Source organism: Centroberyx gerrardi, chromosome 16 (assembly GCF_048128805.1).
Source record: "Centroberyx gerrardi isolate f3 chromosome 16, fCenGer3.hap1.cur.20231027, whole genome shotgun sequence".
In the NCBI taxonomy this organism is placed as follows: Eukaryota; Metazoa; Chordata; class Actinopteri; order Beryciformes; family Berycidae; genus Centroberyx; species Centroberyx gerrardi.
This window is the reverse complement of record NC_136012.1, coordinates 26516207-26538003: the sequence shown is the minus strand read 5'-3', so window position 1 is coordinate 26538003 and position 21797 is coordinate 26516207. Positions and strand designations below refer to the sequence as shown.

At 43.0% G+C, this 21797-nt stretch overlaps 1 protein-coding gene across 1 annotated transcript in view; it reads right to left on the bottom strand.

The window, feature by feature from the left end:
* Positions 1-21797, bottom strand: part of htr4 (5-hydroxytryptamine receptor 4) — a 258947-nt gene that overhangs the window by 47272 nt on the left and 189878 nt on the right. Inside the window, exons 10-11 of the mRNA XM_078289033.1 lie at positions 19741-19894; positions 14340-14914 (exon numbers count right to left, since the gene is read on the bottom strand). Coding sequence (XP_078145159.1) covers positions 14340-14914; positions 19741-19894 — 729 coding nt within the window. The remainder of the gene's footprint in view (positions 1-14339; positions 14915-19740; positions 19895-21797) is intronic.

Genomic DNA, 21797 nt, shown 5'->3' with positions numbered 1-21797 from the left:
CCAACACAAACAGCAGCTGGGAACAGACATTACACTGTCTGTTTCCACTGCTTTCTTTTTCCTCTCCTCTCCTTTCCTTTCCTTTCCTTTCCTCTCCTTTCCTTTCCTTTCCTTTCCCTTCCTTTCCTTTCCTTTCCTTTCCTTTCCTTTCCTCTCCTTTCCTTTCCTTTCCTTTCCTTTCCTCTCCTTTCCTTTCCTTTCCTAACCCTTTCCTCTCCTTTCCTTTCCTTTCCTTTCCTCTCCTTTCCTTTCCTCTCTTTTCCTTTCCTCTCCTTTCCTTTCCTTTCCTTTCCTTTCCTCTCCTTTCCTTTCCTTTCCTCTCCTTTCCTTTCCTTTCCTTTCCTCTCTTTTCCTTTCCTCCTTGCGTTCTTGCCTCTCCTTCCCTTGCCCCTCTCTTCTCCTCTTTCTTATCTTTCTTCTTCCCCTCCTATCCTCACCTCTGTCCCCTCCTCTCTTGTCCTATCTCCTCCTTTCTTCTCTTTCTTTCTTTCGATCCTTTTACCTCATCTCCTCTCCTCTCTCCTCCTCTTTTCTCCTCTCCTCTCCTGTTCTTTCCTTTACCCTTCCCTCTTTTCTCCTCTTCACCTTTCTCCTCCTCTCTGCTCTTCTCCCCTTCATCACCTCCCCTCTCCTCTCCTCCTTTCCTCCACCTTATGCTTTTCTCCTCTCCCCTCCTCTCCTCTCCTCTTTTCTCCTCTCCCCTTCCTCTCTTCCCCTCCTCTTTTCTCCTCTCCTCTTCCTTTCCTCTCCCCTCCCCTCCCCTCTCTTCAACCCTCCCCTCTTTTTGCCTCTTCTCCTCTCCCCTCCTTTTACTTTTCACTCCCCTTTTCTCCTCTCCTCTCCCATCCTCTCTCCTTCTCTCACCTCCTCTCCTTCCACTCCTTTTCTATCCTTTCCTCTTTTCGCCTCCCCCCCACCTCTCCCCACTTTTCTACTCCGCTGCTCTCCTCTTTTCCCCTTTCCTTCTCCCTTCTCCTCTTTCTTCTACCCTCCTCTTTTCTCTTCTCCCCTTCCCCCCTCTCGTTTCCTCTCCCTTCTCCTCTTTTCCCCTCCTTTCCTCCCCTCTTTTCTCCTCTCCCCTCTTTATTTTATTTTTGCCTCTTCTTTCCCCTCCCCTCTTTCCTCTCCCCTTCCCTCTCTTCCTTTCTCCTTTCTCCTCTCCTGGCCCCCGCATCTCCTTTCCTCCTATTTCCACTTCTTTCTTCTCACCTCCTATCCTCCCCTATCCTCATTTCCTCCTCTCCTTACCTCCTCTCATCCTCTCCTTTCTCCTTTCCCCTGCTCTTTTCTCCTCTCCCCTCACCGCCTTTTGTCTCCTCTCCTCCCCTTTCCTCTCCTCTCTTCTCCTCTCCTCCTTCTTTCTCTCCTACTCCTCCTCTCCCCTTTCCTTTCCTGTCCTCTCCTCTCCTCTGTTTGTCTGGCAGTGAATAATTGCTTCTTGAATACAGTTTGTTCTCTCAGCACCTGACAGGTTTCAGATATATGGCTCCGATGAGACTATAAACACTCAGCAGGCCTACGGTGTATATGTGTGTGTGTGTGTGTGTGTGTGTGTAATGGAGCTTGTTAATATGCCTTGGAGGATAGCAGTATTATGGGTCATGCTTTGCTTGGCCAGTGTTAATGGACTGATACATCATATTCAGCCTCTGTATTAAGCGAACGGCAGCAGCAGCTTCAGGCTTCTCCTCAGGCTTAACGCTCAACAGCTTTGTTCATTCAGAAAATATAGCATGATTTACAGTAAGCCTCTGTGTAACTGCCTGCTGGTCTGTGTGTGTGTGTGTGTGTGTGTGTGTGTGTGTGTGTGTGTGTGTGTGTGTGTGTGTGATCACTGAAATGGTAATCCTAATTTTCTTTAATTTAGTCTCCATCTTTGTTGCTCAGCCTCATTGCTGTGGCGTTTCTGCACTGCACTTCCCAGAGATCGCCTGTCAATCAAACAGTGTGGGCGGAGCTTGGATTGTATATGGGTTGTATAAATATGCGATAGAGGGTAGCAAAACATTTACGTGAAAATGTCACAGATTATTACTTTGTGTTTAAGAGATTTGTGGCAGGTTTGCGTGTGCGAAGGTGTAGGTGGAACGTGTGTGTGTGTCCATCAAGGTAAAGTGTTGCATTGTGGGTATGTCAAAAACACTTTTTTTCCCCTGCAGACTACTCCAGGCGGATTACACTCAGAAACATAAATCGATCATTTTGTGCTTTTTCAGTGTCAGTGTGGAGAGAGCGGCTCAGCTCTGGTTATCTGAGGCTGGGAGTGGAATTGATGGGCGATAGTGTGCGGACGGGTCACATTTAAGATGTATAGATTTTGTGGATGCAATCACACAAGCATGGCTGTTGAGGTAAAGGTCAAGGTCTGAGTGTGTGTGTTCAAAAATAGAGAGAGGGATGTGTGTGTGTGTGTGTGTGCATCCTTGACTGTCCACATCCTTGCACACAAGTGTATAATTGTATGCTATAGAAAGCTTTATGCTATAGAAAGTGACATGCTGGGTTTAGAGTTAAAATCATATTTCAGGGTTTCCATAGTGACCCCGGTGTAAAATTCCATGACTTTTGCATAACTAATTCTGACCGCTTCCATGACCTACAAGTTATATTCCTTCCTGGTTTGTTTATGTTGTTTTTCAGTCTGGTTTCCACTGCAGTCGAGCTGAAATCCATTTAATGTGTGAAACAACTTGTTAAATAAATTCTGCAATACTTTTTATATTTTGTTATGTTTCGTAGCGCGTCACAATGTAATATTCATGTTTTTAATTGGCCGAGCTCCACATCCTCTGCCTCTCTCAAAGAGCCTTTTGCGAGGTCTTACATATATCGTGCATTCAGCTCTTCCTCTGTAGATTCAACTACTGCCTCCCTTCTTCATGACAGGAGGGAAATAGAAATCGCACGTCCAGAAGAAGAAGAAGAGGAATAAGAAAGAGAAATTGCACGACAAAAACAAATTCCAGCTGAGTTTGATTTGTACGGGATTAGTATTATGAGGAGACATCTGTAATTTTTACTGTACAAATTAGAGAGATTGGAGATTTGCACGGAATTAAAACTACACGAAGTTCAGCATCTCAACTCTCATATATCTCATTTTGTAGCCAGACTCCAGCGGCACGGCTGGAAAAAGAACAACAATAATAGACCTCATCATCATTTGTTGGAGAAGAAGGCGTCGAGTAATACGACCTTTTCCCCCGGTGGAGAGATATCCAACCTTTCCACAGCCGGTGATTAGCTCGGTAACGGGGGCCTCGGAGGGTCAAACGGGAACAAATTCCAATCAATCTGTGGAAATTGGGCGAACAGCGTGATTGGCGCTCTTGAACGTTCTGTAGCTGCGCCGTTCTCCCAGAATGCTCCAGCGCTCTGAGTCGCGGTGTCACCTCAGACACCCGGTGTGTCGGGTAAATTGAGTGACGTATACGTGAGTGCGTAGGCAAGCATGTACACACACATTTAGGTATACACACACACACATATGCAAAAACAAAAGCTCACATAAATGCACACAGGAATACAAACACAGAGAAACATACACTTGCATATGCACACATACATGTCCCCACATTCTCACACACACACACACACACAAATCTCTTTCCATGCTCTTACTTCCACACATCAGTTGTCTTTTTAATTTCCTGCCCTGCCGCTGACATCACTGTCCTGTGTGGGTGAGAGCGATCTGCTCCAGTTGTAGAGGAGGAATATGAATGAATATGAATTATGAATTATCAGCCATCATTTCCTCGGATAATGAGAGTGTTTTACAGTACAAAGCCAGCACACCGAGGGCCTGAATTTGATCACACTCAGACGCACGTTAATCCTGCCTCGAGTCTCACTCCTGCACCTTTTATTGTACTAAGTCAAAGAATCTGTCTCAGGCTGAGCTGACATACCTGTGACATTTTAAAAGCCATTACACAGCCCCCGCTTTACATTTGCTGAATTCCCCCCCCGCCTCCTCCATCCTCCAATCTACATAACCTTTTACCTTCCTGTAATCGGCGGTGGGCTAAAGGTGAGAGAAGCGGGCTTGTCCTCATGAAATTGCCAGTTGAACCCCGGGCCGCCTGTTAAAACCTGCTCAAATCTGGACAAGGGTGGGTGAACGAGGAAACGCTCTCCCCTCCTTCCACACCTGCCACCCCCCCCCCCCCCCCCCCCAGTGCCCTTGAGCAAGGCACCTCAACCCCAGCTGCTCCATTCAAGCCATGACGAGGAGTTGAGAGGGATTAACAGCTCCCAGGTGGGAGTGTGTGCAGCTGTATGAACGGGAAACAGGGCGGTGCTGAAAAACACTTCCTGGATAAATAAAGTTTAGAGCGATTGAGACTCTGGGGTGGAAATGCCTGTAGCTCTACTTGCCAATTAAGGATCAATTCTGCCGGCATCAGTGTCTGGATCAATGCGTCCCTCACCCCAGAGACAGATTCGTCCAGCTTGTCTTTGTGTGTCGTCTGAAATCAGTGCATCAAGTCCGTATTATGTCTCTCAGAAGTGCTAATCTCAGATTGCTGCTGCCTGTCTGATCTTAATTAGGGTCCGTGGAGCTCGGGCCAGGGATCCCGAATTAGTAACTCACACCCTGACTTGAATTTAAAAATAATATGACCCATTTTCTTCCCACATTCTCCTAACGTTCTCAGAAAAAAGTGGCTGTACCTTATTATTTTCATTAGTAGTAGGAGGAGGAGTAGTTTAACAAAAATCCTTTAGTATCCTTTATTTTTTACACTTTGTTCTACAACCTGCACCTCTGTTCTATGATGCTGTATCGACTCAATTTCCCCTCGGGGGTCATTAAAGTTCATCTCATCTTGTCTGGTATTGGTCTACGAATACAAAAAAAAACCCTTTGTGCATTCCTGGCTGTTTCTACCTTCCAGTCTGGAGGTATTGCGGCTGCAGCCTGTTTATATGATGGAGGTGGAGGGAAGGAGAGGGAGAGGAGGTCCACAGATTGAAAACAGTCAGTTCATGTCTTCAATTAGGAGACAAGGCAACGTTTCTCCGCTTCTATCAACACTGCCGTTTTTTTCCAATCCGCTGGAAATATTCAAAATGCTTCACGTCTAAAACATTAGCCACCTAGAACTGGAATACACAGTAAGAGGGAATGGTTTTGTTTGTTCATTTAAATAACCCTGATGTACTGACAGCAAGAGAGCGGTAATGAGTGGGAGAATATGTGTTGTGTAGCTGGAAGAGAGTGTGTGTGTATGTGTGTGTGTGTGTGTGTGTGTGTGTGTGTGTGTGTGTGTGTGTATGTGTGTTTAATATGAGAAACAGGATGAAATGTGTGCTATGAGTAGTTACAGTTCACAGTTACTTCAGAGGTAAATTATTTATAATATTTGTTCTATTTTAGCAAAGTGAAAGGTGATTTTTTTGCTTTGAAAAGGTTTTACTTTTTTGGAAGAAAACTTTACTTACTTACTTGTTAAAGTACTAATCTGGAATATTTTCATATAAATGTTTATTTATATTTATATGTTTTGCTACTGTCTGCCACACAGGAAGTGATGCGTTTTATGCATATTTATTTATTTATAAAAGAGAAACTCAAACTGCATCAATAGAAAATTCAGGCTCCGCCCACACTGTTTGATTGACAGGTGATCTGTGGGAAGTGCAGTGCAGAAACACCACAGCAGTGAGGCTGAGGATCAAAGATGGAGACTAAATAAAATAAAAAAATAAAAAAACGAGGATCTCACAGATTACCACTTTAAGAATTCAAGACTTTTTTTTTTTTTTTTTTTTTTTTTCACCTTTATTTATTCAGGGGAGTTTCACTGAGAGCAATGCTCTCTTTTTCAGGAACGCCCTGATCACATTCACACACATTCACACCTGGAAGCTGATCAGTACAACCACAGTCTGATCTGCTGGCCACTGAGCAGCTCCACTGGAGCGGTTGGGGTTAAGGGCCTTGCTCAAGGGCACCTCAGTGGTGGTAATGAGGGAGGGGCAAGCGCTGCTTTTCACTTTCCCCACCCAGATTTATCCTGCCGGTCCGGGGGATTGAACCGACGACCTTCCGGTCACAAGCTCGCTTCTCTAACCTTTAGGCCACCACTGCCCAGACTGAGACTCAGAGTCTACCAGCTGAAAGGAGGAAATGGCAAGAACTCATTCATCTTAAGTTGAGAAAAAAATTATTAATGAAAACGACTCCACTGCGCCAACCATGACTGTTTACCATATTAAGCTGAACAGAGAGCAGGGCTCGCGGCCAAATTCATTTCCTGTTTTTACCGGTCCTTCAAACCGAACTGCTAAAAACATTCAAGACGTCTCAAGTCTCCCGCTTGAGCGCGCCGCAGAGGGAGCGAGTGTTTGATGAGACAAAACTTTTTTCCTGATTGGGAAACTTTGTGTATCTGTGCATCTGCTGCGTCCTATCGTATTCCAGAGGCGGCGGCAGATAAATGTCGCCAACGAGTCACGCATAACGTATCCGGTTATTAGAAAACCTTGGCAGCCTGCCGCCGCGCATAATTCACAGAATAAATCCTTCATCTATGATGCAGGGATTAGGTCATAATTTTAGAGCTTTATGAGTATGTGCGACATGCACGGCGGGGCATGCCATTTCATTAAGGGCCTGTCTGAAACTAATTGAAAATATCACTCACCGATCTGTAGTTTCATTATACGCTCAGTTTATACCATTATTACATCACTGTCGTCAGGCGAAAACCACATAGCTGCAAAAAGTTTTCAAGAATGAAGAAAAGAGTGCGTAGTTTCTAATTGACACCCGGGTATTTCTGATGGTATACAACGGGGGTTTAACAAGATTCAAGCAGCCAGAGTCACTCAACACATAAATACCTGACGTTACTGTGTTCATTTGTAGGATGAAAACTCTTCAGTTACTTCACATCTTCCTCTTCCCTTCAATCACAACCTTTCTCCCATATCTTCCTCCTCTACTTGCTCTAATGTTGCCCTCACCTATACTCTGCCCATCAAAAGCTTTGGGACGCCTAGCTTTTGAAAATGTTTAATAAATAAGCATATTTTCTTTGTCGGTTTGCAATAACTTAACTCCATTAAAGACTAACTTGATTTAGTTTTAGGGAAAGAAACAAATCACACTAAAACAATTAAACTATATTTTCATTAAAAAAAAACTCATTTACAGCTGGAACTGCTGCTCACAATGAGTTTTTCCAGGCGTTCCTCAGAGACGCTCTGCTATGAAAAACACTTTGATGAACATGAAGCTGAGTGTTGAATAAATAGTACGTATAATAAGTATTAATAAGTATTAGTAAATAGCTGTTTTATGTTAACAAAAGCATTGCAGGCATTTTTTTCCTTACTTCTTAATTGAAAAATAACAGAAAAAAATCAAATAGTACTTTGAAAATTTAGAAAAGGGAAGGGGTCCCCAAACTTTTGACAGGCGGTGTATGTAAAACTCTTCTGCCTCTCTCCAGTGAAACTCGGCTGATGTGCGGACGCTCAGCAAGCTTGTCGGCCACAGCTGAACTTATCCCGCCATTCAGGTGTTATATGTATTCTTTACACATCTACATTTTAAAAAGGATTAGGTAATCTATGACTTTTATGGGCCTCTATCAGTGACCAGTAGGAAGCGCAACAACATCGAACTGATTGAATAGAACCGATCTCCTCCTACGCTGGTCTCTACTGTCTTGAAACTCCATTGGGTTTGGAGTTGGGAGTACGGGATGGAAAAAGTGAGTTTTGAAAGTCAGAAATCTCAGCAGCTGGCCAAGTGATCCTTGAGTCATTGGTATTGATGAGCAGCCCTATCAAGCCCACAGATCATCATCACTTTGTGCTATGGGACAGTTAAAATGTGACTCCTTCAGGCAGAAAATGTGCTTTTTACATCATAAAAACGAGGGTCATGAGAGGCAGAGGGAAGAGAAGACTCATAAATCACACATCACTTTCCATCCACCTGCACAGAGTAATACATCACTTTCATTGTCACTTGGCGCTTGCAGTGGGTGTGCTTGTGTGTGTGTGTGTGTGTGTGTGTGTGTGTGCATCTGGCCATCTGCGTGCTTCGTATATGTGTGCATACAAAAGTGTGTATGTCTGGCTCGTTGTGTACTTTTTGTGGTGTGTGTGTGTGTGTGTGTCAGTGCCATCCTATCTTCATGAATGCCTGCATCTGCATGTATGTACGTGCATGCATGTGTGTATCCTGCATGTGTGTGTATGCATGCCTTTGTTTGTGTGTGAGTGTGTGTGTGTGTGTGTGTGTGTGTGTGTGTGTGCGTGAGCATAATCCTCAGTATCCAGTGTTACTGCATTGTTCTACACACTGAGCTACATAGGAGCTACACCAACCCTCAATATCCAAGGTTTTGTAATATAAACTCGCTAGGTGTGTGTACGAGTGTGTGTGTGTGTGTGTGTGTGTCCGTGTACAGCTACCGTATCAACATGGAGGAGCGAGAACAGCATCTCATTGAGCTGTTGAATCGTCCGCCTCTCCGGTTTCCATCTCTTGGGAAAAGGAAACACACTAACGGATGTCTTGCTGTTCTCTCCCACAAATCTCTGAAGTCAGTGTGTCAGTGTGTAGGGTGAAGCCATGTACTGTGGAGTTTCCATCAGTACTGCGCTATGAGGTGTAGTGAGAGAGTGTAGAGGGAAACGTGTAGTGTATAATTTATGTCTTGCACAAACGACAAAATACTCGAAAAATGACAAAATACTCAAATTACTCTATTAGATATCTTCCTGCAGGAAATCTCTGTCACTATGCAGGGAAACCCTCCGATGACTACTGCAGTACTGACTTCCATTATGTAGAAGGATCTATTACATGTATTGTATAGTAACTCATTTTGGCAAAGCGGCTGTCACCCAGTAGGAGCTATTGATTAAGTATCTCCAATAGATGTCTTCCTGTAAGTCTCTGAGGCTTTGTTCACACCGCAGGCTTTCATGCTCAGGTCTGAATTGCTGCTCATATCTGATTTTTTTTGATGACTTTGTTCATATCTTGTTCATATCCATATCAATTACCAATATGAACTCACAGCGATGTGGAAAAGACAAGCATAAGTAGAGTAACAACAAAAGACATCAGGCTTGAATTTTCTTCAAACTGGACATCGTCTACCAATATGGCCATCTGACAACATGAACATCAACCACCAATGATGCCATTTGGTCAACATCAAGTTGTCAAATGCAAACAGTAAATGTGATATTTTACCACCGTATATAGAGGACTTCCATATGGGAAGAATCAGACTAATGGCTTGCTTCTCATCTTCCCATCAACTCTCTGGAGGTTTCGTAATGGTCTAGAAATGTCAGAGTGCACATGAAAATGTTATTTACTATTTCTATATTTGGCAAAATGGTCATTAACCACTAAGGGCTTCGGTGTTGGTTCCAGCACACTAATCGATTGCTCACGATGAGCCATAACTCCCTAAGGCCTCGAGATGTCAGCACCGTCTTGAATGGAAATGGTACATTTGCTGCCTCTATATTTCAGCTAGATGGACCTCATCCCACATGGCCTTCCATACAGGGTCAAATCAGTCTGACAAATTGCTTCTGGTGTTCAGCTACAAGTCTCCAAGCAGCTGAGACGTCACTGTGGAGGAGGATGACGCTTCATGCACCACAAGCTAAATAAATAAAACAGCAAACAGTGGTAGCCATTGAAAAATGCATCTATGTTGCATTAATACTTCAGAAAAGTTTCTTGAATGCGTCACAGTAAAGTCAAGTCAGTACACTTGTATATTGCAACACGAAACTCTAGTGGCTCTCAGCGAACTAGTTCCCCGATCGTTCCTTTTTCCAACAGCTGAACAGAGAGCAAAGCTTCGATTTTTTCCAAACAATTCCTCTCAGGGGCGGAGCCAAATAATTCAGCAGTGATTCAGTAAGCATGTGGTAAAACTGGAGCTTCTGCAATGGCTCCATCTGTAGCTCCTGTATGGTGCAATATGGAAAAAGGAAGGGGATGCCATGTTGTCGAATGTCAAATCATACTAATTGACTCATTAATAACTTCCACTTCTCAGCCATGTCTCTATATGCATGGCAATTTTATTTGAAAGTCTTTAAGGTTTGGACATCTGTTTTTTGCATCTTACATTGTGTCTTGCATGCTTGGATTGATTGGTCTGCCCTGTCTACTCATAGACTTATTTATTGATATATTTTTTATTGATATGTTCATTCCAGGTCCGCCTGCTCATCATTTGTGCTCTCGTTTGTCTAAAAAACATGACGGAAATTGATGTCAACAGTTAAAGGAATCATTTTTTCTGTCCCTAAGATTGGAGTCAAAACTCACTTTCACCTATTTTGTTCCAAAATAGGTGAAAGTGAGTTTTGAAAGACAGAAATCTCAGCACACAGTTGAAGTAATCATTGGTATTGATGAACAATGCTATCAATCCCCTACAGATGTGTTATGGTCATTGCTATTTTAAAACTGAAAATGCTTTTATGGCCTGGTTTCCCTTAAAAAGGAGATTCTTAATAGATGTGACTACCTAGTTATATAAAAGTAATATATAATATATATTATATAAAACAAAGTAAAGTAAAGATACGTAGCTTGGCTCAGTGTTTAATCAACGAATAGAACTTTTTTCTGCTGTGTTCAGCCAAGGTATTTGGTATTTTTTTCTGCAGCGATGGCCTGGATGAGTAATGGCCTTTGGCAAAGTGGACTTCATCCCATATATATTTCTGCAGTGATGTAACCGCACCGCTCTGATGCCCAGAAATGTCAGGGACGTCCTGAGAGACGGTGCAAATTCATGACATGGAAAAATTAAATGTACGGCTCTTATGGCTCTTATGCAAAGTGGACAATGGTCTTCAGCTGAGTACAGTAGTCCTGCTGTTGGGCATTCAGCTGATGCTCTTAGTGACTTATAATGAGTGCAAGAGTACAATAAGATTAAATTCCTCGGTCACCAGCATTAAGCAGCCAGGATCAGAGGAGGCAGAGGCACAATAGATCTAACATACTGAAGTATTGCTGTCCATAAAAGCTGCTTCAGAGCGGCTCCACTCACTCAGGTTATCTACAGTTCATCACTCAGAAGGTCAGGCCATTTTTAACTGCTGAAAAAATACAGTTGATTTAAAACTCACAGTGACGACACTACGCTTTATAAAATCTCTGTGCTAAAAGTGAATGGTAAAACACTCCCTGGATCTTCAGCGGTAGAGGGCCCTCTGTGCTCTGTATTGATGTAAATTATATAATTATTGTATGTATCTGCTCCCCCTCATGGTTGAGAGATCTCACTCAACACCCATAAAAAAAGAAATAGCAGAAAACAGGAACAGCAGGGCGATATCACAAATACAAAGTACACACCACAGGGGGAAGACTGTGAATTGGATTATCATAATGAAATGTTCAAACTACAGGAGCAGAGGTGCTTTAAATGGGTAGGAAGTCCAGGGAGATGGACACAATGCAAAATGCAAAACACCTTAATGTGAATCTAAATGGCTGCATCTATATAAAATGCTCCAATGAAGCTGCTCATTGGCCAACAGCAGCTCACTGTGGGCGCTCTGAGGTGTTAAAGAGGCAATAAATGAGATTTTTACTTCCCAATAGCACAAAATGACTATAATATATCTGTGGGGGGTTGAGAGTTAATGATTGTTATTCAATGAGGCAACGATTATTAGGCCAGGTGCTGAGATATCTGCCTTTCAAAACTCACTTTCTGGCCCACACTCTGTTTTGGAAAAAAAATCCCCATCTCCCATTTGTATTTTCTGCTCAACAATGGAGGACGGTGCTCCAAGTGAGCGACCTGCGTCACAACACATTTCAGCTAGTCTGGTTCCAGACTCCTGAATCTCGTCCCGCCCACTCTTCAGATTTTGTTCCCTCGTCAACGGCTTGTTCTCGCTCAGAGAAACAATCGAGCCAATCAGAACATTTGTGGGCGGGACTAAAGTTTGAACCGTTGTGCAACGGTTTTTCATTGGCGTTTCGGAAGAATAGATTTGTTGAAATCACCCCCTTAACCAACAAATTGTCTCTCAAAAATTATATTTTTGTCAAAATGGACCGGCATTCTTGGTGCAGTTGGTAAATAGCTGCTAACCCTGGACGTAGAAGCTAACTGGCTGCAGCATGTGTGACTGAAAATAAAGTCAGAGCGGCCGGATACATCAGTCACTAGTGATTGGTTCGGGGAAAATCAACCCCCCCCCCACACAGAAAATGACTAACGAGGAGGAAATCTCAAGCTGAAAAGTGGAGTGGGAACCAGATGGCCATTCAGTTTGAATATCAGGCTACATTTCAGCTACAAAGGCTAAAAACCTCATTCTCAAGACAAAAAAAGCAAATGACGAAGCAGTATTATTATTCCAGTATTTCGCATGGTGATATATTTCCTCTTCACTAGATTCTGTTGGTTCTCTGCTCTAATTAGCTAGCTTACTGCTCTACATTTTGAACATTGTGACTACGGGCCACCGTAGCACAAGGGGCCGTGCCCGAGACTTGGGAAGAGGATACAAGTTCTGCTGATGTTGTTGCAGTTGCAACTGCTCGCCAACAGATAGATTACTTAACTCATTCATTCATTTTAAAGGGGGGGTATCCTAGGATGTGGCAATTCTTAGTATTTCTGGTGATTTTGGTACTTGGAGGTGTGAAGTAATCACAGTAAAAAAATTGAATCATGTTACTATGCCGTTTCTCCACAGTCACCAACTATAAAACACGCCCCCCTTGTACAAGCCAGGCAGATTTTGCTCCAGTTTCTATGTAGACACTGGACTGTCTGAAATCGACCAATCAGCGCTAAGAGGAGGGCGGGCCTTCCAGAATGGCCAGCCAATCAGAGCAGTAGCTCATTAGCATAAGAAGCTGCTTATGTAAAACGACCTGTTTTCTTGTAGGTGGGAAACAAACACTGGGAAGTGACTAGCTAAAGCTATAACTAAACGATTTTACATGAAAAAAACTTCACAGATGTATTTTATAGACACCAGGTAATTATATAAAATTGCTGAAAAAGCAAATGATACCCCTCCTTTAATGTGTGGAACTGTATGAATGTGAAGCAGGGCGATGCTGAAAAACAGCAGGTGTGTTCATTTAACCTTCCCTGGATAAACACAAATTCCAGAAAAAAGCTCCTGTGGTACAATTATCATTATTCAATACAGATAAGGAAGAGACAGGGAATGGAAATAATATGAAGATGAAACATGCACTAGTCTATTACAGAGTGCATGTAAGACATCCAGCGCTTATCACTGTGAAGCATGTTCCATACACAGCAACAGTAATGGGACTGTAGATTCATGTCCATCTTGCATTAGGAAGAGAGGGACTGAGAAGGGTATTTGCAGAGATAATAATACACCTGAAAACAACTCATTTTATCACAAGAGACTCTGTTGCTACTTGCTGGTACAAATATAGACAGTCCCACTTTGTGCTGCATACTTGCTTAACAACTTTATCTCCTTCCCCGAGAGTCACTGTTCGGAAAAATCGAGTTTTATCTCTCGAGGGTACAAGGAATAGTCTGGTAACTTGTTGGTTGAGAGTTTTTATACTAATACTAAGGTCTAATTTGGATCTATTGCATTCAAGAGAGAACTGCCTGCAGTACTAATGCAGGATAATGCTACCACTGTCTACTGTGAGATTATTACTACAACTTCCATTTACTGAAATTAGAGGAAATTGAAGAGAAATCATGGCTTTAGTAGATAATAGCAAAGGCTGCGAGGGTAAGAGCATTTCCCTTATCTTCATGATAATGTATTATACTGTGTATTGACTTGGAGAGAGAACTGTTGGCTAAAATAAATCCTTTACAGCAAATGGTTTGTGGCTACACATCTTCTCTTACTTTCAAACCCAAGGTGAGTTCATAGCGACACATTACGACCATTTTGACACAAGCAACCCAAACAAATGTGTCAACATAAGACAAGAAGAGTTTCATTTTATCATTTGGGAAACTATACATCTGTTGGTGCAAAATAACTGCCTGCTAGAAAATAAGATTCATTATGGAATATCAGTTATCAGTTATCTACATACAGTTGCTTACAAAATAATGACATTTGAGAAAATGTAATGTTGTGTTTTTCTGAAACTCTGAGCAAAGAACATCACGCATTTTTACTTTTTTTCTCCCAAAAAAACACATATAGTGCTTTGGAATGAAACTCTTCATGCCTGTTTTCCCATCTCACGCTCACAGATGTCCTGAAAGTGGCTCATCCTGTTTTAAGAGTACAGCTCCACGCCTCGTAACATGGAAACACACCCGGAGACTGAAACAACTTACACAACTTACTTGAGTACATGCGTGGAGCCGTTGATCTGTGTGGCTGTGCAGGGGGCGCCGGGCCCCAGGATGGACGGCCGGCGGTACCGCTTCCTCCCGCAGCACAGGATGATGAGGAAGGCACGGCGGAAGGACTTGTTGAGGAAGGCGTAGAGGATGGGGTTCAGCATGGAGTTGATGTAGCCCAGCCACAGGCAGGCGGCCCACAGCTTGTCCGGCACGGTGTAGTCTATGAAGGGGTCCACCACGTTGGTGACGAAGAACGGCGCCCAGCAGAGGCAGAAGCAGCCCATGATGATGCACAGCGTCTTGGCCGCCTTGGTTTCCGTCCGCATGCGGTGGTTGCGCTGGTGGTCGGCGGAGTCGACCGAAGAGCCGCTGGTCCCCGCACCCCCGGCCCGCTGCAGCATGCTGATCTGCAGGGCGTGGGCGCGCGCCGTGACGTAGATCCTCTGGTAGGCCAGCACCATGAGGACCAGCGGGATGTAGAAGGCCACCACAGAGCAGGTGAGGGCGTATGGCTTGTTCACCATGAAGACACAGGAAGTGGAGTTGCTGCCCTCGCTGTAGCGCCGCTCCTCGATCTGGTGACGGAGAGCGAGATGAAGGAGAAGAGTTAGACATGTTCATGAAAGAGGAATCCATAGGCCGCTTCCAACCGGACTGACCCACAGAGACTTAACAATCACAGCACTCATATTTTATTATGAAGGGACAAGATAAAAAAACGACTAACGGCATAATAGGTCTCTGAGACTCTGATGCCTCTTTCCCTTTCCAGGACTGTAGAGCTCCTGTGCCTCAGTAAGCGGTTGGTTTGGAGCAAGGTAAGGTGCACTTATATTAGGCTATGTTCAGTCAGGCGATTTTTTTGCACGTCTGATACAAGTCAGATATTTTTTCTGAAGTCTGAACAACAAAAAACCACATGGAGTCTGATGTTTTTAGATTTAAACCATGTCTGTAGGTGGTTTGAAATGTAATTCAAATTGCATCTCTGAAAATGCAGCTCAGTCTGACCACTCAGATCAGATTTCAAGTGTTTTTTCATCACTCTGCACGTATTTGGCGCCACATTCTGCAACAAGAGGAGCACAGAAGAAGAAACATGGACGAGAGCCAGCAAGAGAATAGCAGAGCCTGAACAGATGAAGAGGGTTCATGCCAGCTAAACAGCATTCACTCTGTTCACAGTTTTCTATTGAGTTGCTGTATATTCATGTGTGAATGTGACTACTGTCCCCTGTGGGCCACCATAGCCTCTGACTGGGCGACCCTTTCCAGTGCGCAGCCTGAAGCAGAAAATATGAGGAAAATATCGCTGATTGTTACTTTATTTATGTAATGGTATTATGATTTAAAACAAAACAAATGTTAGTGATACAAATTAAATGTTTATTTGCCAATATGCAATCCAAATTATTTCAATAAAGTTGCCCCCAAAAAGGACGATAATGACCCTAAAAATCAGATAAAGAGGGCAAAAAATGACATCTGAAAGAAAAAAAAACATTAATTTCTTGCCCTTTCTTACCCAAATTCAGTCAATTTAGTCTTATACATACACACACAAGTGCACATACACATTCATGCAGACACAACCACACATACACACCAATTTCATCTGTCTAGTAAATGGTGGACTGCTAGAAATGAACTCCCAACTAATCATGTGTATTGTACAGCTGAACTCCTCTGCCCCGCTACACAATGAAACGCCTACAAACCCCACAACAAACCACTCAAACCCCCACACTCCAGTCAGCCGATCTGCACAGCATCAGGACGGTATGAAGCTCCCGAGGGAGACGGCGGCTCGGCACGTCGCCGTTAATCACAGCGAGCGAACGTCCCCGGCTGTAACTCCGCTATCATCTCCTCCTCTCTGTGTGGGAACTGCAGCTCGGGGCCACGGGATGAATAATACAGAGATCAATCCATATCAGAGCATGGAGGCCGCGCTCCCTGCTGCGGGACGCTGGAGTCGTTTTTATGAATGAACAGATATCTGTGAGTATAGAAGCTGGAATGCGAGAGTCTAGCCTGTCTGCCATGCTGCCGGGATACACAGTGAGAGAAAAGTGAGTGTAGAGTATATAGAAATAGAATAATAAATACAGTATAAACCGTGGTGTAGTGGTGTGTAGGGATGAAGGTGTACTGCGACTCCTCAGGGACTCCCACGTGCGCTCATACACACACACACACACACACACACACACACACCACGACCATGTGTAAAAAGGATCATAAACTAAGTCTAGTTTCAAAGCAACTGATATCAATATGAAACGGTATAATAAAAAATTGTCATTGTTGATGGCGCTTCTCTGAAGAGCGCTCCCCTCTTGACTGTGAGTGTCATCAGGCCGAGCTCGGCGCTTATTAAAAAAGTCAAATAATAAGATAAGATAAACTCTGTGCAGCGAGGAGAGGAGAAAGTTCAACGCCAGCAGGGAAAAAGAAGAAAAACAGGACACCTACTGCTGAAAAATCACAAAAGAAAGGAAAGCGGTCACGATTATACAACTCCTGATTGGACGAATGTGGTTCCATCAGCGCGCCCTGCGGTCGGTCACGGTCCAATCAAAATACTCAGTGCCCACCTGGGTTGCTAAGTTGAACACACACACAATAAAATAACATGATTTTATTGGCTGCTGTCTGATCGATGGACACCGAGACGTATCACTCGTTCTTTTTAGGTAAGTACAGTAAATCCCTCTCAGAGCCCGGTCTGCTCTGTATACCTGTGAATTCGCTCCACTAAACCTCTGAGGATAAAAATAGAGTAAAATAGCGTTTCATGCGGGTAAAGCTGACTTAGCACTCTGCTCTTTTTCAGTGGCACCCTGTTAACATTCATGCAGATGTAAACATTCCCACTGGGAGCTGCCCAGTATAACCACAGCCCTCTGCTGCTGGACACTGAGCAGCTCCACTGCAGCAGATGGAGGTTCAGGGTCTTGCTCATGGGCTCCTCAACAGCAGCTGCTTGTCACTCATTCATCGATAAGACTTCCACTGCCCCAGTATAGCATAGTATACAATATAATAGTATGCAATATTGTATAAAGGACAACGCACAGCAAGCTGGTCATTATTGCAAATTAAGGCCCGATAGGGAGGCTCAAGACCCCAACATGAAGCGGAGACACATTTCAGTTTATCATTTGATCCGAAATATTGATTTCAAATCATTTTATTGCAAGCTAAAGTAATTTACAAGCTTCCGCAACAAAACTGGTTCAGCAGAGGTGGGGCTCTCTGCTATTAAGGTTTTTAATAAAAATGTTAAAGGCTGGCTGAAGCAAAATCAAGAGCTGTATGCATTTTTAATTATTTCATGATTTGACTTTTTTTTTTCTTTCTTTAAATAGTGTTCTATAATTGTTAACCTTGATACTTTCCTTTTTTTTTTTTTCTCTTACTAAAAGCCGAACTAGGGACAGGAGTTGGAAACTAGCGGTGGTACTATGTTAACTTGCACTGTCCCTATCAAATAAACTATATAAAGAAATAAAAAAATACAAACATACATAAAGTAGTAAGACTGGCTATTTTGAATCAGATAAGTAATAATGAAAAATCGTCCATGTTTCTAACCTCAGTTATCTGACTGTTTGTCTGCAGTGACCAAGCAGCAACGTCTTTTTATCACAAGGTGTTGCGAGTTAATTTAACTAGAAATCAACAAAATGGACCGGCCTTCTTGACAGTGGAGTGATGGGATGTGACACAGCGGACTGTTCAGAGAGAAAAATAGACCTCAGAATGTGTTCACTGGCCAATCAGAGTTGAGTATTTGACAAAGCTGTGTTGTAGGAAATGCTAAAGCGGAGAGTTGTGGTTGTTTTGTTCAGTTTGGTGCGGAGCTGCAGCTGCTGCCAGCTGACCGGCTGTCCGAATATTCAACAGCTCTAATGAGACCCACAGAGAGACGCTGCTAACCCCCCGCTCCCACTTCACACTGCCGGGCTGTTTACCTGTGTGTGTGTGTGTGTGTGTGTATGAGAGAGAGAGAGAGAGAGAGAGAGAGAGAGAGAGAGAGAGAGAGAGGGAGAGAGAGAGAGAGAGATAGAGTATACGTGTAGATGTGTGTCTGCTTATGAGTGAATATGTGTGTGTGTGTGTGTGTGTCAGCACCACTGCTGCCATAATGAGCCAAGTCTCCTGTCGGTCACTTCAGTAGAAACTTTAGCTGGCATTCAGATAAAGGCAGACGGGGCGAGCGAGGTTAATGGTGGCTGGGGAATCTCTCTCTCTCTCTCTCTCTCTCTCTCTCTCTCTCTCTCTCTCTCTCTGTCTCTCTCTCTCTCTGTCTCTCTGTCTCTCTCTCTCTCTCTCTCTGTCTCTCTCTCTCTCTCTCTCTCTCTTTCTGTCTCTGTCTCTCTCTCTCTCTCTCTCTCTCTGTCTGTCTCTCTTTCTCTCTCTCTCTCTCTCTCTCACCTGCCTGTCCACCTGTCTGCCTGTTGCCTGTCTCCCTCTCTCTTTTGCTATTTTTCATCCTTTCTATTCCTTCATTCATACTCACCTTCTTTCTTTCCTTTTTGTCATACTATTCATTCGTACATTTCCACTAAATATGTTCCTGAAACATTGGAATTGTCAGTTCCATAACATTTAAATAACATAATATTTCATACAGCATATATTCATACTTTTGCATATATTTCATATCTTTGGTATATTTTCATAGCATTCATTCTGTCTTTCTCTCCAAGTTCTACTTCTGTTATTTTGCACCTTCATCATGCTGTAATCCGTAATTTTTCTTATCTTTCTTTCTCTCTTTATTTCTTTCTCTCTCATTTGATTTTATCCCCCCATCTTATTCCAGATCAGTCCAGCGGTTCAAAAAAAACATCAAACAAACAAGCAGACGCTCGGTTTTCCTCGTTCGCCTGACTCATCTGTTAACTACTTCAACTTTTCAGAGTAAAATAACGAAACAGCTTGACTCTGTGTCTGTGGTGTCAGTGGCCTTTTTCCTCTGTCTCTGTGTCTGACATGTTGATGCTGTTTCCATAGCAACGCATCAAGCATTTCCTCCGTCTTGTAAACGATGCTCTTCAGGGCTTTATTCTTTCCTCAGTGCATCGCAACGCTAATCGTTTTATATGTTTATGTAAAACATGTTTTCGTTCTGCTTTTCTTCCGTATGTCTCTCTCTCTCTCTCTCTCTCTCTCTCTCTCTGTGTGTCTCTCTCTGTCTCTCTCTCTCTTCGTTTCAGTTGACCGGAGCAGTGTATCAGCGTTGTAAACTCACGTATCCTGTTGAGATTTATTATAATTTTGTCTCCATCTCCGCACAAAACCATCCCAGGCTTCTCAATGAGCCCTTTCCCCTTCCATGCACACACACACACACACACACACACACACACACACACACACACACACCACTCACCACGTGGTCGATGCCGATGCTGTTCCAGCCCTGCATGATGGGCAGGAAGGAGATGAAGGTGGGAATGACCCAGCAGCCGCCAATCATCAGAGCCACTCTCATAGGAGTCATCTTGTTCCGGTAGACCAGAGGCTGGCAGCAGATAGCATAGTACCTGGAAGAAGAGGATAAAAACACATTAAATATGATAGATTATAATCAATCAATTGTTCAATCAGTTAGTTATTCAGTACACCAGAGGCTGGCCGCAGATTGTACCTATAGAGAGAGGATTAAGTCAAATATTACATTTAATTGAATCAAATATATATTCAATTAATTATTCAAGTCAATCATCATCAGTTATGATGTTGTAATAAACCAAACAGATGGTGTTGTACCTGCATTTACATATAAATTATGATATGATAAACCATTCATACAATCAATCAATCAATAAAGTGGAGTTGTTGTAGTGTGATGCACCAAGGGTTGGCTGCACAGAGAGAATATAATCATAAATACAATGTGTAATATAACAAATAAAAACAAAATGAATCAATAAATGAATCAAAGGAGTAATTTTGTTGTCATAGCAATGTCACACTTTATTGATCCCTGAGGTCAGAGGTCAAGTCAGCTACAGGGTCTAAGTAACCAAGAGTAATTCAAAAATAGGTTGAATGTGACTGTAGAAAACTTGTAGATAAACGTCCTAATGCTTTACAGCTTTCTAGGAGTTTGTGATGTTCTTTCTCTTGGTTGCTCATTCCCTTTATTCCCTCTTTTTTTGTTTAATATTTTACATTTTAGGCATTTAGCTGACTCAAGACCGACTTGCGATGAGAGTAATGAAACTTCCTAGATCACCAAAAGCCACACACAAACAACCAAAAGTAAGCAATGCAAAGTCTGGACCTTAGTATCCGTTAATGTTTTTTATCTGTTTTGTCTCTTGTCTTTTGTTTCCATTTTGTGACAAAAAGCACTTTGTAAATAAATTGCTTCTCTCTCTCTCTCTCTCTTTTCCATTCTGTCAAAGTCAAATTCAAATAAGCTTTATTGGCAGAACAAGATAATTTGTGCTGCCAAAGCATTTGCAAGAATATGCTAACCAACAAATAAACAAACAATCATCAAGCATAGGAACATTAAAAAATCAAATCAAAATAGTTTCTGTCTCTCTCTCTCTCTCTGTCTCTCTCTCTCTCTCTCCTGCATTTTCTTGTCTGTCTCCCTCCCTCTCTTACCAAATGTCTCTCTCTCCTCCTTCTCCTCTCTCCTCTGTCTCTTAAAGTCTCTCTCGCCCATCTCTCTATCCTTTCCTCTGTCTCTCTCCTCTCTGTCTCTCTCCCTCCCTCCCTCCCTCCCTCTCTCTCTCCCTCCTTGACTCCACCTTGTCGATCTGTCCGTAACGATTTATCTAGCTCAATTTTTCCTAAAAGCCATCATCCGTTCCATCCTCAGCGCCCCAAAAAGAGGCCTGCAATTGCGAGTTTGGAGAGGAACAGGCTGCCATGTTGGAAGAGTGGCGACAAAACAAGAGATTGCACCGTTATCACCTCTTCCTCCCTGACAAAACAAAGAAACTTCAAAGGAAAAGTTCAACCTCACATCCTCTTCCACTCTTATATATCATCAATCTGTTTGATGCAATCCAGGAGTTATTTTGTGATGAAGTGTTGTTATTTTCTTTTTTGCTGTAGGCTACCCACTTTCCCTCAACCTGCCTCGTCTACTTCTACTGCAGTTAGTGATTTCCTATGTTTCCCAGAATGCCTTTCAACAACCCCCAGAGAAGGAGCATGGACTTGTTGCATTCAGTCAAGTGTATGGGCGTATAAATATAGCTACCCAACTAGTTTGTGAATGTTGGAGCTCGTCTATGATCGCAGTTGCACTCCTTACTCAAACCCCAACCTGTCTCTCTGCTGCATTGCATTCTGGTCTCTCTCCTGCTCCTGTGGGTGGAGAAACTGGTCTCTCTCCTCTTCTACGATGGATTTCTCCCTGTATGATTGTTGAACGTCTCTCGGTGCAAAATGGCGGCTCTAGAAAGAAGCCCTCGCTCTTTGATT